The sequence below is a fragment of the Myotis nattereri genome, assembly GCF_964212035.1.
Source record: "Myotis nattereri genome assembly, chromosome: 3".
NCBI lineage: Eukaryota > Metazoa > Chordata > Mammalia > Chiroptera > Vespertilionidae > Myotis > Myotis nattereri.
The window spans coordinates 152,993,378-153,011,661 of NC_138077.1; the positions used below are offsets into that span (position 1 = coordinate 152,993,378).

The 18,284-nt window shown below is 42.8% G+C and overlaps 1 protein-coding gene across 1 annotated transcript in view; it reads left to right on the forward strand.

The window, feature by feature from the left end:
* The window catches only part of DDAH1 (dimethylarginine dimethylaminohydrolase 1), a 134,476-nt gene that overhangs the window by 96,199 nt on the left and 19,993 nt on the right, over positions 1 to 18,284 (forward strand). Inside the window, exons 2-4 of the mRNA XM_081086411.1 lie at positions 1,061 to 1,160; positions 2,828 to 2,901; positions 3,811 to 3,930. Of these exons, the coding sequence (XP_080942537.1) occupies positions 1,061 to 1,160; positions 2,828 to 2,901; positions 3,811 to 3,930 (294 nt within the window). The remainder of the gene's footprint in view (positions 1 to 1,060; positions 1,161 to 2,827; positions 2,902 to 3,810; positions 3,931 to 18,284) is intronic.

An 18,284-nucleotide genomic window follows, 5' to 3' on the forward strand; every position in this document is an offset into this window, starting at 1 on the left:
TTTGACATGCTTGCTCCAGAGGTTACTCTGCTATGTTTGTGTCTCCTAACTCTTCATTGACAATTCACTAAGTGAACTGGCATGTATTTTGGCAGCACTCCCTGCTCTTCCCAATGTCACGTGATCTCCTGTTTTTCCCTTAGCTACTCATGTCTTCTGCATCTATGTCTTTACTGTGTTACAGGTTATGCAGACCTTTCAGAAATATTTAAATTGTTCTGTTGCGCCGCTCGAAGGACGTGAGTTGTGTTGTGAAGTTCAAAGGGCCTCTGTTATGCCTTAAATTGTTTTCTTGTATTAAAGTGAACCTCAAGAAAAGCCCTCCCTAGTTTAGCCCAGAATATCTCTGTGCTTGAGACTGAAGCCTGGGTTTACAGAAAGTCCCTGAAACTCATTTTCACGTATGCTTTGGTTTGATTGCAATCATTGTACTTGTTAATCACCTCTAGGGACCCAGTTTAAATTTAAATAACAGTTCAGATTTACAAAGAAGCCCTAGACGTTCTGACATTTTTAGAAAATATTTGAATAGAAAACAATGACTGTCGATGTGCCGAGATTTCAAGGTGTTGGTTATTGTCACTGATAGTCCTTCCACATATCACTCCATGTGTGTGCCATTCTTACTTAACATTTACCATGAAATCTTGTACTTGCTGGGGAAGGTAGGAGGACTGGCTGTTCTGCCTCCCACCTTTGTTGACTCGTATGACCAAACAAGTCGCTATTCCAACCGGGTCCTAAGTAGTCACTCTTCCCAAAGTGTCCGAACTAGTTAACCTTCCAACAGAAGAAGGGACTATAATATTGACTTAAGCTTGAGCTAGAAGGGGATGAAAAGGATGATTTTTAACAGATAATTTCTTATTTTGCAAATGACCGTGGCTGATCCAAACTATACTACATATAGCCATATGTTCACAAAGGTGTGTGTGTGTGTGTATGCGTGCACACACGCGTGTGGTTGCACATGGGAGCATGATTCAGTGTTCAGACATTTTAAATGATTGGTTTTTCTTTTAGAAAATGTTAAGATATTAATCTGGATCATTTTCAACAGGTTGACATGATGAAAGAAGCATTAGAAAAACTTCAGCTCAATATAGTAGAGATGAAAGATGAAAATGCAACCTTAGATGGTGGAGACGTCTTATTCACAGGTATAATTTTAGTTACTTTTTCCTATCCAAAAATATTTCTAATATCGGGCTCATAGTCACTTATTTAACTGTAGTTTTTTAATTACCAAAGTAAAAAATGCTAAATGCAAGAAATTTGGAAAATACAGAAAAGCAGCAAAGAGAAGAAAAAAAACAAAAATGAACTTTCATTCAAAAATAAACATTTCAATATTTGGATGTATGTCCTTTTAGCACTTTTGTATGCATGCATTTGCACATTTTTAACAAGACTGTTATCAATATGTACCTGTCATTTTGTAAGTCTTGCCTATGTTGTTCTACAATGTGAGTTTATGGGTTGCATGGTTTTTCATTGTGTGACAATATATCTGGTTTGTATTTAAAAGATTCTTAATTCAAGATGTGTTATTTGCAAATAATTTTCTTCCCAGTTAGCAAGACAAATTTAAATAATTATCAATGCAAATTGACTTGGCTTAATGCCAAATGAGTAATAGCAGAAACAGAGAATGAATTGGTATAGCAGAAAATGATATAAGAAACATACAATCAAAACAAATTTGTTTCAATTTCAGCACTTTTTACCAGTTCTTTTTTACTAGGAAGGCCATTTAGAGGATCTAGCCTGCCATATTGCAAGAAACAGAAGTCCAACTTACTTTTAAAGAGATAAGCATTTTGCTTTTCTTTGTACCTCCCTACCTTGCCTTAGACTTTGAAAATGGAAATAGTGTGCAAGCCCTATTATAAACTTGTTTGAATTTGCTTAATGCAGTAAACGTTTTTCTTAAAAATTATATGTCTAATTTATAAACCTATTTTTATCTTAATTAAGGAAATTTCATGGGGTTTTTTTTTCAACTTTTTAAATAAAGTGAGTCATCCTTTTGTCAAGTAAAAGATTTTTCCCTAACTTAAGTTTTGATTTGTATGTAGTAAATTTTCTTAAGGGATAACACAATCATACCATTACCCAAAAACATGTCAATCTGCCACTAAAAATTCCTATGTTTATTCTATTGTTTCCTAAATAAAAACTTAACTCTCTTATTGTGGTAAAATATACATAACATAAAATGTACCATTTAGCCCTAGCCGGTTTGGCTCACTGGATAGAGCGTCGGCCTGGGGACTGCAGGGTCCCAGGTTCGATTCTGGTCAAGGGCATGTCCCTTGGTTGCAGGCACATCCCCAGTAGGGGGTGTGCAGGAGGCAGCTAATCGATGCTTCTCTCTCATCGATGTGTCTAACGCTCTATCCCTCTCCCTTCCTCTCTGTAAAAAATCAATAAAATATATTTTTAAATAAATGCACCATTTAACTATTTTTAAGTGCACAGCTCAGAGGCATTAACTACACTGACATGGTTGTGCAACCATCACCACCATCCATCTCCAGCACTTTTTCTTCTGTCCCCAAACTGAAACGTTTTATCCACTGATCCCCTTTCTCCCAAGCCACTATTCTACTCTCCATCTCTATGGTTTTGAAAAGGTTTATTTCTCTAAGGTCAGTAGTTTGAAATCAGATTTGTGTAAAAAGAGCAGAGGGCAGAGGATGCGTACACCTGCCTTCTGTGGTGGGAAAGAACGGTGTGATGCTCTAAGCTCATTATTTATAGATTGAGGAATAGGGTGCTGGCACGGGGGCCACCCACTCACTGTGTTCCATGTCATTTATTATAGGCAGAGAATTTTTTGTGGGTCTCTCCAAAAGGACAAATCAACGAGGTGCTGAAATCTTGGCTGATACGTTTAAGGTAGGTGAAAGACCATTTATGCCTGGCACAGAGTAATTCATAAATATTCAGACCCACTGAACCCAGAGGTCATGAATAATGGTTGCATAGGTCACTGGCTTTGCAAACTAATTCCTAATATTTATATGTTTGTTAGAAGTTTTAGAAGCTACCAAGTTCAGATTTCTCAATAAATAGCCTTTATTGAGCTACCACAGGCAGCAACAAGGTTAGCACGGACATCTGTGTTCTCCCAGTATGCAAGGTGTCCCAAAAAATGTATGCACACTTTCTGATAGCTCCATTTCGAAAATGAAATATATTTCAGTAAATATTGCCTTTATAAGTTTTCACAGTGTTTTTATACCTTTTGGGGGGACACCCTGTATCATCAGACAACCACTAAGTGTTCATGGCACAATCGATGACTTTTTAAAAAAAAATCTGGAGACCCAATGGACTCTCACCTGCGATGTGGATTTTTCAGATTGGAATGTACGTGGCTGCTGAAAGCTGTGCTAGGGGTTGCACACATCTTCTCAAGTTCCCTTCACTCTGTTGACCACTAGCAGGTTGGCTCACCCGACTGCTTAGGACAGGATAGAACCCCCACGAAGCTCTGTTCCCCCTGAAGACGTGAGGCTCCAGTTTGCATAGGATAAGTAGGCATGTCCTTTCAGAGTAGCCTACTCCATGGATCAACAAACGAAGCTGTTGATACAGTCACACATCTGGGAGAAAGCTGTGCCCTTTCTTCTTAGAAGCAGTCTTCATTTAGCTGGCAATACCAAAGCCTGGGGGCTCCAGCTTTCCTTCCAGATATTCAGGCCCCTGGCAGCCTCCGGAGGAGCACGCGTGATTCAGGCAGGTTCAAGTGGGTTTCAGAATGACTCTGCAATGCCCAACCGCTCGTTTCTATTATTTGCATAGGACTATGCGGTCTCCACAGTCCCGGTGGCCGACACTTTGCATTTGAAGAGTTCCTGCAGCATGGCTGGGCCTAACCTAATCGCAATTGGATCCAGTGAGTCTGCGCAGAAGGCCCTCAAGGTAAATACAAAACGAGGTACCTTCTAGGGAATGCCTGCCACCTGGTTTTTGTGATTCTGTCTGCAGGGGTGGCAGGGAGAGAACAGGCCGGCGCTTGAGCTTTCGCTGACATAACACTGTCATGACTTCTCATTCGTCAGGAACGCCCAGGTGACGAGCCATTCTTACTCACACACCAGGTTTCCTAGAAAGGCCATTATTCAAAGGAATAAACATCAACCTCATCAGAGTTATTTCCTCTGGGGAAAAGGAGGGAGCCCGCAGTGGAGCTCCTTGTAATGTTTCTCTCCTAAGTTTGGTAGTTGGTGCACAAGGGGTCGTGATATTAGTCTTACCCTTTTATATATCTGCACTGTTTCATAACAATCTTTTAGCAAGCCATGATCCGGAAGAACCTAAAAATCTGGACTTCCTCATAGGTGCTTGGAATACCTAAGTTTTAGGATGGGAACTTCCTCATTTCACGGATGAGAATAGGAAAGCCCAGAAAAAACTACGACTTGCCCAGGTCACGCAGCTTGATCATGAGTGGAAGCCATGGATAGTGAAGAGACTTTCCATAGTAGATTGCCGTACAGTTCAAAGATACTTTTCTTCTCTAACAAACCTGTGAGTTGATCAGGGCTCTGCAGAAGGGCGAAAACCACTGTGCTCCTTTGTGCTTAGCCCACAGTGGGACCTTAATAAATATCTGGTGAATGGAGAGTGAGTGAACAAACGAATGAATGAAAGACGTAGTATTATCTCCATTTTGCACAGGATAACTAGATCAAGTGACTCACCCCAACTAAATGGCGGGTTAGGACTACCACCCCTTCCTCTCGGGTGGTCCTGCTCCACAGCAAGCATGACCGACTGAAGGACCAAAGACAGAAACTCCTCCCAGGCAACGAGAGGAAGTCTGTGTGCCCAGATTACCTCAGTGCTCCACTTGGTACAGTTTGTGTGGGAAGCAGTCATTGCCTCCCACCTGCTGAATTTCCCCTCTGTGTTTTCTGCAATTCCTTTAGCCAGCTCACCTGGCCTTTCTGTCTTCCTTTGCTCAGACTGTATCTTTGATTGTATTTCTAAAACTTTGAACAATTGTTGCTGAACCATCTGGCTCAGAATTTGAATGTGGTGGCTTTTCCTTTGCTTCCTTCTGCTTTATCTGGAAGGCTTTGTCACTTTCAGCATATAAAAAAGGTGGGCCCTGGCCGGCATGGCTCAGTGGTTGAGTGTCGACCTATGAACCAGGAGGTCACGGCTCAATTCCCAGTGAGGACACAGGCCCGGGTTGAGGGCTCAGTCCCCAGTGTGGGGCATGCAGGAGGCAACTGATCAATGATTCTCTCTCACCATTGATATTTCTATCTCTCTCTCTCCTTCTTCTTTCCTCTCTGAAATCAATCAAATAAATACTTTAAAAATAAATAAATAAATAAATGGTGGGCTCTTGAACGAGAATTTGATGAATGGTGTCACTCTGAGGACTCTAGGGAGATTATTTTTCTCCTTATGGACATCTTTCCATGGTATCTTTCCATGCCAGCATGTCTAAAATTGATTAGAAGGGAAGGAGAGGGTGTATACTGTGCCTTTGTGTGGATTAACAGAAAGAACCTCTTCTGGTAGACAAATTAGAAAAAGTAGCCCCATCTGCCATTCTGGGTAGACTTGATCCCTACCTCAAATAGGTTTATCCCTAACTCACTAGGTTTCTCACTAACTCAATATGTTCCTAGCTCAATAGGTCCCTAACTCAAATACTCTGGAGAAACTAACAGGTAACAAATGAAGAGATAATACAAAATGGTTAACCAGCATTCTATAAAAGAGCCCTAACTGTTATTCAGAGAGGAGAAGGGAGCTCCTTGAGGGTTAGATATTCACAGAGAGCTTCCTGGAGAAAAATGGGGCTAGCCGTGGGTCTTAGAGGGTTGGCAGGGTGGGATTCAGTGAGAGAATGTAGCAGGTGGGGACATGGTAGGAACAAAGGCTGAGCAAAGTACATACATGAGCAGTAAGCAAACTAGCCCACCTAATAAACAGTCTTCTGTGGGCTCCTGGAGATACCGCTGGGGGAGGTGAAGTCTGAAGAGGTAGGGACTGAAAAGTGTGGAAGAGGATGTGTTTATGTCCATGATGCCCATGTCTGGGCACCCACAAGGCTCTGGAAACTAGGGTCTATATTGCTTCAGAGACATTGGACCATCATTTCTTTTGGGGAAAAAAAATTAGAGGGGAAGACCCTGCAGTCAGAAAAGAGGACCATTGATGACCTGGGGGGAAAATCCAAGCCTTTCAAGTTCTCTTTGCTGTTGAGTTCATTCAAGTTCGTGTTAACAGTGATGTTCGCTCTATACTTGAAACCTTCTGTGTCAGAAGCTATAAATAATCCTCACTGACTACAAAGGCATTCTTTGGAGATCATATTTTCTATCAGCCAATGTTCTTCCTAAACCGTGGGCCTGTGGTGTTGGCCAATGCCACCTGCCATGTCCTAGCATCACAAAAGGTCCTCTTACCTTGTAACGAAAGCAGGAGGACAAGCTGAGCTGAGGACTAATGAGATCTGTGTGAGGGCATGTGCTCAGGTCAGAACGAGGTGGGCTGGTGAAATGCAGATTTAGTGAACTGAACTGCTTATTTATTTGAGAACAGTTTGGTCTCCTGTGTCAGAACAATCACTTAAATTGACAGTGGGTTAAGTCCTACTACTAATTTTGAGATATAAAAACTGATGTAGACAGGCAAGAAGACAAATGGGTAGAGACAAATACATCATTTGCAAGTAATGAAAGCATAGCAGTTTTACTTTTTCCATTTCACATGTGCAAATACTGAAATCCAATGAAATGAAGCATTTTGAATGGGATCTTACGGTTTCAGAATAAAATTTCCTGGGCCCCGATTCTCCTCTCGTCAATTGCCCGCTGCACACAACACCCATTCCTTTTCTATTCAAAACCTTTATTTTTATTTTCCTATTATTTTCCCATGGATTTGTTCTAGCTGAGCTTCCCATTTCTACCTGCGCCTGTCCCCCAACTATGCTTCTCATCCCTTTTTCTTTTTCTTTTTTTGCTTGTAACTAGGATCTGCCCTCTCTTAGGAAAGATGTGAGTTTTCCCCTTGCAAACGTTGATGTCTCAATCTTGCCTGTGTAGAGAAGCCGCTGGCCACTTGGGCATGTCTTTGAAGGCATTTAAACAGAGGTGAATTGTGTCTTCCCGCACCACACACTGAAAGCTTGATTATTTCCCAAATCTGTCACTGTTTGCAGAGTGCTTGCTTCCTCCAGAGTCTAAAAACCACTTCTTTCATATTTATGCCAAGCTGAGAGCCCACGGGTTTTTTCTTGCATTCAGAACACTTTGTGATGGCTTGCAGTCTATTCTTGGTTGATGAAGTGGCTTCTTAGGTAGCTAGTCATCATACCTGTCTGTAGATTTCATAGTGTGTGCATTGGATATTTCAATGAAATCATCTATTTAAGAAGACTTTAGCTACTCTCTGCTAAAAAGCCTAGAACACATTTAATATAAGGTACATTTAATACACATTTAGCACAAAGTGTATGTAATACAGGGAAGGAAGAAAGGAGGACAGTTATTACTGCATTTTACTGTTGATATGGGAGCTGGAGGTTAGGTTGATTGAACAAATTCCTAAAGATATTTGACATGCCCTAGATGGTTTGGCTCAGTGGATAGAGCTTTGGCTTGTAGACTGAAGGGTCGAGAGTTTGACTCTGGTCAAGGGCACATACCTCGGTGGCAGGCTCATCCCCGCCCAGGTCAGGGAGTGTGTGGGAGGCAACCAATTGATGTGTCTCTCTCACATTGATGTTTCTCTCTCTCTCTCTCTCTCTCTCTCTCTCTCTCTCTCTCTCTCTCTCCCTCCCTCCCTCCCTCCCTTCCATTCTCTCTAAAACTTAATAGAAAAGTATCCTCAGGTGAGGATTAACAACAACAAAAAAGATATTTGAGATGAAGTCTTACCTTAGAAGTATGATTATCTAAGCAAAATTAGTCTTTAGAGCAATCTGCCCTTTCTATCGTTTTTGTTTTTCTCCCAGATTTTCCATCATTCCTTCATACCCCTGGGCAATTACCACCTTCACCTGCCTCTCCAGCTAAAAAAGAAGATAGTGTCAGATTAATTCATGCACAGGCAATAGACATACTTGTATCTTGCAGAAGAAATGTCTGCCTTCTCGGAGACATGAGAATCTAGCTGCTGCACAGCTGGAACTCCTGCTCACAAATAAAATTTGAGCAAAATAAGTCAATCTCCAAAAAACACGTACTCTATTATTTCATTCATTTAAAGTTAAACAAGAGACAAAACTATTCTATGCTATTAGCAGTCAGACTAGGGGTAACTTTAAGAAGAAGGAAGGGAGTCATGGCCCAAAGGGCCACTTTGTGTATTCTACTTTAACTTTTTAAGTTTAGAAAAGCATACGTGTATTATATTGTTGGAAGTAGGCTCTGCTTAACTTAGAGAAATAACTTTCCAATAGGTAAGATCTAACTCTCAAACCTCTACTTTACCTTTTATGTGATGCCTGTCTTTTCCAGACTAGCCTGTGATTTTTTTTAACTAAGATTTAAAAAAAAAAAAGACTGAAACTTTGTACCCCTTGACCAACATCTCCCCATTCCCCTTCCCCAGCCCTTGTGCACCTTAAATACATACAATTTTTAATTGTTAATGATACCTTAATAAAGCCAGGGAGGAAAAAAATGGCATGGTAAAGAGTAGATTTGCCCCGCATCTCACCCATTCTTTTTCTAGATGCATTCCAAAGGAACCTGGATTAATATCATGCTCTCTGTGGCTGGAGGATGGATTATAATTCCTGCCTTTCGGAGGGACTCACAGTAAAGAGGTTTAACTCAATTTCCTTGATAGCATTCAGTCCTCCAGTGAATTGGCAGGGCATGGGGGGGGGGGGGGCAGGTGGATAGGACAAAGTGGGAGTCAGGGAAGTAGGTGGGGAGGGTAGTGACCCTTAGCTAAAACTTTCCTGAAGCTACTCAGATGGGGAAGCTGCCGACCTACCAGAGCTCGAAGTTGGAGTTCCAGGGGCTGTGGTCCAGACAAGTGGGGGGGCTGTGCCACCTGCTGGCCAGGCAGCGAGAGGAGCATTCCTTCCCCTTCCTCACCCCACGCGGGAGGTCAGTTCTCTCCTTTGGAAAGGCAGTTTTGTTTAGTGGCCTTTTTGTTATTATTAATAACTCTATTCTTTTGTGTCACAAAGAATGATTATTTTTAAAAAAAATTTCGTAGAAATACTAAAAGGATGTGGTAAGAAAAGAATTATGGGATCACCACTCCATTGTTGTCTCTTTGTCATGTAAATGGAGCTGAAATATAGTAAGTAGAATTCCAGCAGACGTGCCATTTTAAATTAAAATGCTCGTACTGCATCTCAATGAAGCTGTCTTTTAGGTTTCTTATCTACTTCCTGAAATAACTAACTGCATCTGTAAGATTCCTTAAAGGAGGACTTGGGGTGCGTTGCAACTCCAGTAATTTAAATTGCATGGCCCACAGCGTGATTTCCTTTTGAATGAGTGCATAATAGAGGCCACTCGGTATTTCCTCTCGTTTTGACTCAGCTTCAGCCTTGGTTCTGTGTCCAAAAATGTCCATGTTATTTTATAGATGGCCATGTAAAAAGTGAAGGTGGAAAAACCCTCAATGTGTTTTGGTTTTGTATGCTTTTTTATTGCCTGGAATTTCCTTTAATGACAACTGGAACAGCAACAGCAAAAAAAAAACAAAAGATGGAATGAGAGTTAACTGGTATCAACGGGGTGAATGAAATGGAAAAATAAAGACTTTGAATGTTTAGTTGTTGTCACAGGGAAGCATGCTGTGTAGCCACAAGATTTCCCACATTGGGTCTCTGCTATGAAAGGCATACTAACAATCCCATTGCCCGTTTAATTTAGCCTTATTATCTGGTTGTCTGTTCCAGTTGTATGTGCCAGATCCAAAAAACAATGATTTAAAAAAAAAAAAAACTACCATGTCTGAATTTAAAAATTAACATAAAACTAAATAGCCTTTGAGTTTGTAACAACTGTTTATGCTCCGCGTCCTGGCAGCAGTTGCTTATCTGACACTGTTCCCAGAGCTGTCTGCCAACAAGACTTGACGAAGGGGTGGGGGGGGGGGGGGCGGTGTGCACGAAAAACAAAATGCGTTGGCATAACAAGGCAATAAATAATCTGAAGCTCTGGTACCAAAACAGCCATGCTGAATTGCAGCCCTAGTCTCAGGGCAGGAAGAAGGCAAAATTGGCCAAGTAGGAGAAAGGGAATAATGTTATGTTTTTCCCCTTGAGCTTACAAGAAAAATGTCAGAGGGGGGGAAATTATTTATCTTTAATCTTCACCCGAGGATTTTTTTTAAATATATTTTTACTGATTTCAGAGAAGAAGGGGGAGAGAGAGAGAAAGAAAGAGAGAGAGAGAGAGAGAGAGAAATATCAATGATGAGAGAGAATCACTGACCAGCTGCCTCCTACACGCCACACACTGGGGGCCAAGCCCACAACCCGGGCATGTGCCCCTGACTGGAATCTAATCTGGGACCCTTTGGTCTGCAGACCAACACTCTATCCACTAAGCCAACCAGCTAGAGCCCGAGGATATTTTTTATTGAGAGAGAGAGAGAGAGAGAGAGAGAGAGAGAGAGAGAGAGAGAGAGAGAGAAACATCCATGTGAGAGAAAAACAGTCACCTCCCATTCAATCCCCAACCTAGGTATGTGCCCTGATTGGGAATGGAACCTGCAACCTGTTCACTGCACAGAACGATGTTCAACCAACTGAACCACCCGGCCAGACTGAAATTATTTATTTTTAAAGTGCTGTTTATTTTGTCTGTTATGTGATAGGACATCAAAAATTATTCAACAGACTCTATGGGAGGTTGTAGGGGGAATTCAAGCATCTGTTGGGTATATGGCCTTTTAAGGGGCCTTTTGATCCAAGACTCTTGCTTACAAAGGATGTTGCAAAGTGACCTCCTGAGAGGTGGGTTTACAATCACCCGAGGGACTTCTGAAAACACCCTCCCCTGGGCCTGGCTCAGAAAATGCGGCTGTTCTGGGCCTGGGGCTGAGCCCAAGCACCCTCATTTCTTAAAAGCTCCACAGGTGGTTCTGGTGCCCAGACTAAATTGAGAGCCACTGCCTTCGAGGATTCCTGCAACTTCCACAAGCTTCTGCCTCAGAATGTACCCCCACAGAAACCAACCACTGCGGGCTATAGGAATGTCATAGGAAACATCCAAACCTGTAGAGAATTTCTGTGCGTTTATTTGAGCCAAACTGACAATTCCCGGGAAACAACGTCTCAAGGGATTGAGAAAATGCTCTGAAGAATGGCAGTTTTGCAACTCATTTTATACATGAGAATTGAAGTAGGAGATATAAGGGGGTCACATGAAATCCATTGGTGGTAGATTAGGGAGGCGGGAGAAAGCAGAGCAGGGAAATCTCTGGAGTTGGGTTAAAAGTAAAACAGACACATACTTCTTCTGTATTGCTGGGTACAGGATAGTTAATACTTATCACGTACAGCACACAGAGGTGGTTCTTGGGGGAACAAGATAGCACTGAGGTGTTCCACAGTCCAGTGCTTTGGTGTGGGTGGGTCGGTGTGCCCTGAGGGACCTGGAAAAGATTACATTTCAAAGGTATATTGTCTTTTAAAAGATGACAGGTCCACTTAAGGTAAAGATTGACCTTTGTCAAGGAAGCTACGGGCCTAGGACATGACTACATGCTATGGCCGCTTTTAGTTAGAAATGTGTGTGTTCAGACCATCCTGTGTGGTTGCTTTAGGTTCTGAGTTTGTAGGGCCTGCCATGCGGGCCTCCTCTGAGCTTGTCAGGTTTAGTAGTGGCCCCTTTTCTCATCCACAGGTAAAAAATAACATATTCCACGGAGCAGTCAGAGTAGAGAAAGTATCCAAATTAAAGCCATAGGAAGCTAGGAACTCCTTACCTGTTTTTTTGCCTAGAGTTCAACATTGTATACACTTGAAATGTAATACCTAGCTGGGTGACAACTTGGGTGCTGTCATTCAGGAATTTGGTCTGCTAAAATTCCTTATTAAAATAGTCTAAGTTACCAAAAGTCGCTAACGTTATCCCTATCTGAGAACAGGAAATTTGACTCATGTTTCTATATCCCCTCCCCCACCACAAACACACATGACCTGATCTTAACGTGTGAAGATGTGTTCCAGAGGGAAACAACGGTTAGACTGCATGCCATTCCTGATGCCAGAGAAGGACTTTTTTTTTTTTTTTAAATAATCCTATGTTGATTCCACTAAAGAAGCACAATGGTCCAGAGGACAAAGCAGAGAACTTAGAATCCCAGGTCACAGCTGTCCTCTGGCTCTGCCTCCAGCTCTCCCTGTGTGACTGTCTCCTGTACTCAGGCTTGTCCTGAAAAAACAACGTTGAATCAGCCTCACTAGGGAATGAGAGCTTCATTCCTGCCCATTGGAAATCCTGTGGCATGCGGTCAAGATGAAAAGACCATGTCGTGAACTCGGGGTGTAAAGCGCTTGGCAACAGCAGCCGTCGTCTAATTATAAAGCACGGTGATAGGGACAGTTCCCAAGTGGGTTCACCACAGGCCCTTGACCACTAGTATCGTGCTTTCAGGGGCTGTGGGTGATGGGAGACTGTGCTTAGCTGACCATCTTCATGCCCGTTGGAGGAGAGAAAACCACAGTGACTCCATCCTAGCTAGTTCCACTTCTCTCTGAGGAGGCTACAGTGACATATTTAACTATTAAATTGGATACCTAACAGATAACATCATTTTCTAATCTATATATATAAAAGGCTAATATGCTAAGTGTCCGACTATCCAACCAGTCACTATGATGCACACTGACCACCAGGGGGCAGACACTCAATGCAGGAGCTGCTGTGACGTGCACTGGCCACTTACAGAGAAACGGCACCACAGACCTGGCGCCCACAAAGCAACACTTAGCTTCCCCCAAGTGGGACACAGGCCCTGCCACCATCCCAAAGCAATAGCCCACCAAATCGCAGCCGATACCGCTGAGACCCCATGGCGCAAAATGCAGCCCACAGTCCAGCCCAGCCCGAAAAATGGTTGCTGTGGGCACCAGGCAATGACATCATGTAGCTATGACTGGCTTCCTCTCCCTAGCGACTAGCCTCCTTGGGGTTTCTTCAGCCCAGGAACATGACTTGCTTTATAGCCAGGTGCAAACATTTTACACTGTAACCAAATGTCTGTGAAGCATTTTCCCATGCCTCCTCTCATTTGATCCTCACAGAAGTCTAGGAGTAGGTAGATAGGAGACTCAGTGGAATCCTATTTTCTTTTCATTAGCCAGAAAACAGAGATTTAGAAAGTTTAGAAACTTGACCCAAGTGAAAAGAAGTAAAAAATGGTGGACCTTGCAAATGACTTCAGGTTTTCTCACTCTGCAGAATATAGTCAAACACTGCTGCAGTTAAATATTTTACCCTTTTTTCTCCCTGTGTGATCTATAATAATAATCTGCTTCATGTTGATATTTACTACTGTGTTGCTGACAATTACCTGAAAGAGAAGTTGGGGTGCTTCACTGGGCTGGAAAAAGTTTAGCTAAATTGGAAAGCAGGTCTCATTAAGCAAGTTGGTCTATATATATATAAAGCTCTCGCGCCAATCTCACATGTGTGTTTCCATCTGTCATTGTTGATTGTGAATTTGGTTGACACTTCTGTTATAGAGAAAGGGCAAGTAGCAATATTAAAGTATTTCTTCTAATTAATTTCCTTTCAGTGTGCACAAATTCGTGTACCAGGCCTCTAGTTCATACATAAAAATCTGATAGGAAGAAGAGGTAAGGTTTCCAAAACAGTTTATTACTGTCTCTTCAGCAAAAAGAGTTTTTATTAGGCAATTGAAAAGTGATCCCAGTTGAGCTCAGAACGGGTTTCTCCAGCAGGATATGGCAGTCTTTACTGTGTCACAGCAGCTGTGTGAAGGGGACTGTCCTCAGCACAGGGGACACTGCGATGGGTGAGAAACAGTCTCCGTCCTCAGTGCCCCTCCACTTCACCAGGGAAACAGGATGGGACAGGTCAACACTGTCACCCTGGTGGGTGGCTCAGTTGATTGGAGTATCGTCCTGTACACTGAAAATGTTGTGGGTTCCGTTCCTGGTCAGAGCACACACCTAGGTTGCAGGTTCAATCCCTGGTCGGGACTAGTATGGGAGGCAACCAATCAATGTTTCTCTCTCACATCAGTGGTTCTCTCTCTCCCCTCCGCCTCTCTCTTCCATTGTCTCTAAAAATCAATAAAAACACATCCTCAGGTGAGGATTTAAGAAAAATTTCGTTTAAAGATAAATACTGTCGCAGTGTAAGAGGGGCCTGGTAGAGGTGATGGGAGTTCTGAGGAGGGAGTGGTCACAAGAGGCAGGAGGCAAAGTCTAAGTGGACCTGCATGAGCAGCAAGCCCTAGACTGGCACGGCGGAGGAGTGGCTGTTACAAACAGGACAATATGCCCTAACTGGTTTGGCTCAGTGGATAGAGCATCAGCCTGGGGACTGAAGGGTCCCAGGTTCAATTCTGGTCAAGGGCATGTACCTTGGTTTCAGGCACATCCCCAGTAGGAGGTGTGCAGGAGGCAGCTGATCGATGTTTCTCTCTCATCGATGTTTCTAACTCTCTATCCCTCTCCCTTCCTCTCTGTAAAAAATCAATAAAATATATATATTTTTAAAAAAACAACAGGACAATACCCTTTCTATAATCAAAAACAAAGGCTAGAACAAGGGTGTATGCAGGGAAAGAAAGAACGTGAAGGTCCAAGACATAAGATGGTCCTGGTTCAAAGGCCAAGGAATTAGGATTTTCTTATCTGCAGGCTGTGGGGAGCCACTCAGAGTTTTTTTAGCAGAGGTGTAAAAGCTGAAGATCCTTCAGAAAGATCTGTTTGTCCTTCTGGCTATAATGATCTAACAGACAGATTAGGAGGGATAATACTAGTCAGATACAATCATGAAGTCCATAAAGGCAAGGAGGTCTGGACCAGGAGAGCAGCCGTGAACATGGAAGAGCCATGCAGAAGCTGAGGTCATTTAGAGGAGTAGCAGAACATTGTGACCCATGGGCTTGAAGGGGCAAGGGAGGAAGGAGTGGAGCCACCCTTTGGCAGGTATGTATATGTAGAGCTCTTGTTGTGTACCAGGCACTGTACTAGGCCCTGGGGGTCAATGATGAACAACATGACTTCAGAAATGACTACCAGATGGGGTGCCTTTGGTAAAATTTTTGGAAAAGAGTGCAAATGCTCCCTGGCACCTCATCTCCACAGGAACAAACCATAGAAAACGGGTGGGCAGGATTTTACTGACCTAGATTCACATTTTGGGAACTGAGCTACCCTCAGACACATCCACCTGACAGCAGCTCTGGTAGACATCCGATGTCTAAGCCCGTCTGCCACTAATGAGGTTGGCTCCCATTTCAGTTTCCATTGGCAGCTGTGGTGGCTCATCCGAATGTGGAGTCTCTGTCCTTTACCATCCTCCATTTATTTTTTATTGTCTTTATTTACTCACTCTCAGGGCACACCAGAAAAAATCGCTTTCACATTTCATGCTCTTCATCTCCAACAGCATCCTTTTGTTTCTTGGCTGAATTGAGTTGGCAAAAGACCGAAAAAAAAAAAAAACAGATGGTTTCTGCCTCATGGGCTAAAATTGTGCATCACAGGATGACCTGTGTGACCCTCTGGCCCATGCCAACACCAGTACCCATGATGCTGAAGGGATTAGGAAATGTGTCAGTTGAGCTGGAGGGAGGATGGTTGAGTTTTGGGTTACTGTTTCTCCGTGAAAGTCACATGTATTAAATGCTTTAGGTGTTGATGAGCAGCATCCTATTGCTTGGCTGAAGGTTAATAAGTGTGTGGTAAAACATAGACACTAAATCAGAGGTGACATTTTAACTGTGAATTATTCTGCAGCCTCTAGGGAGAACATCCACATGGCCTGATACAATGCTGGGATTTGGACCATCCTTAGAAATAACGGCAGGTGTGAGAAACAGAAATAAATTCGCCACCACTTTCCTGCAAAGCCCTTCCACTCGCATTGCCATGCTCTTAATAAGCACTTACTGTTTCTCCTTGTTTTCATCTTTCAAAATGTCAGATGGGTCCAGCAGCCTTTCAGAACATTTCCAAATCTATTTTGTATTTGTGGTCACTGGATACTGTGGTTGGGGCCCCGTGTTACTCAATCACTGTCTACAAATGTCAAAGTCGGCTTTGGAGACAGTTTACAGCAGCCATTCCCTTTCATCTCTTTCTGAGGTGGGACCAAGTTCAAAGTTGTGACCACGTAGGCAGAGGTGACTCATGGTGCAGAGTGTTGAAGAACCATTTAGAAGTTAGATGAAAGTGTTGAATCTATGCCATCTTGTGCATTTTTCTAGTCATTGATTTCTTTTCATCCACACCTTGGCAACTGATAAGAGCTTGACATAGGTTAGCTAACAGTAGTTGTAGCATCAGTAGCAGTAATAATTCCTTTTAGGCGTGAATATCATGTTAATTTAACTTGAAAAGTCTAAGCGAGTGGTTTTCAGACTTCAGTGTACCCAAGAACGATAGGGAGCACACATTTGAAAGGCACATCACATTCCTGGGGTTCACCACGAGAAATTCTGACTCAGGAGGCTGGGAAGGAGCCCAGGAACCACGGCCTGATCCGGAGCAGGTGATCCCAGACCACACTGAGAGGAGCACTGGCTCTGTCTGGAATGCACCTGGCATCAGTTCCTACACTAGAGTTTGAGGGCCGGGGAATACAATCCTTTTCCACACGTAAATTGTTATATTCTTGAACAGAAAATGCCACCTAATATCATTCAGAGCAATATTATATTGAGTAATACAACTGGCCCTTCAGAGGAATAGCTCTCATGTGGAAGAAAACCATACAGGATTCTACCAGGTTACTGAAATACAAAGGCTTGTGAAGAGCTAACTTTTCTCTGAAATGCTGTGTCTTGTTAGGGAAATGCTTACAGAATAAGTTGCTTATCATGTGCTCCATCTAGTGCCTTTCTCTCTGTTGACAGCATTTGTATATGAACATGCAGCGTCTCTGCAGCGAGGGCTATGCCCTCATTCTCATTAGGCACATGGGCCCCGGGACTTGAATGGAAAAGTCTGTATTCCTTTCCAGCTCTGGAGTCCTGTGGCTTGAAAACAAGCATGAAACTAATTCTTCAAGTGGGAATAGTGGAAGGAGGAAAGAGACCCAGAACTCTCTTTGGATAAAAAGCTTGGTCCCTTCCCTGAGCTTATTGTGGAGAACTTGAGAAGGGCCTCTTGAAAACAACCAAAGCTGGTTAGAGTTGAAGACAGAGTGACCAGGATGCTCCACGGCTCTTCTCTGCTCTTCCCTGAAGGTTGAGCTCTAAGTGAGTGTGTCTTATAGGAAATTGCATCAGGAGATTTTAGGGAGATTTTAAGTTGTTGAAATGTACTGCTAAGAGATCATTCATTCATTTTAACACTCAGCAAGAACACAGCCATGGCTGGTGTGGCTCGGTTGGTTGGAGTGCCCTCCCGTACACCAAAAGGTTGTGGGTTCAATTCCAGGTCAGGGCACATGCCTAGATTGCCGGTCGGGGCGTGTACAGGAGGCAACCGTTTGATGTTTCTTTCTTACATTGATGTTCTCTCTCTCTCTCTCTCTCTCTCTCTCTCTCTCTCTCTCTCTCTCTTTCAAAATAATAATAATTTTTTTTAAAAAAAACCATATCCTCAGGTGAAGATATTTTAAAATGTTTTTATGTATTGAGCACCTACCACATGCCAAGCACTACTGCAGAGGGCCAGCAATGTGACTGTGCCTCCCTGGAAGCTTTTCCGTAATCATCTAATCACCTGTATTTCTGGGAAGACTTGGATACCTTGACTCAATTCAAAGAGTATGACAATTGCCTAAAGGGGCACAGGTCAAAATATGTACAGTGGCAATGTCAAAATATATATCACTCTCTGAATCAGTTGATGACAGTCAGCTAGTCACCTTTTCCAACTTTCATTCCACCCTCCCTTCTTTATGAATTGGACCTGGAGTTTTAGATGTGCACATTGCCACTTGGAATAAAGTCCACATTTCTCAGCTTCCTTAGTACTGGGGATGGCAATGAGCTTAAGTATTGCTTAATGAGATTTGAAAGGGCATTGTGCCATCTCCCCTTCCTGAATCTTGCTGCTTGAGAAAGAGGATGTGATGGTTGGAGCACCAGCAGCTATTTTATATCACGAGGACCAGGACTGGGTC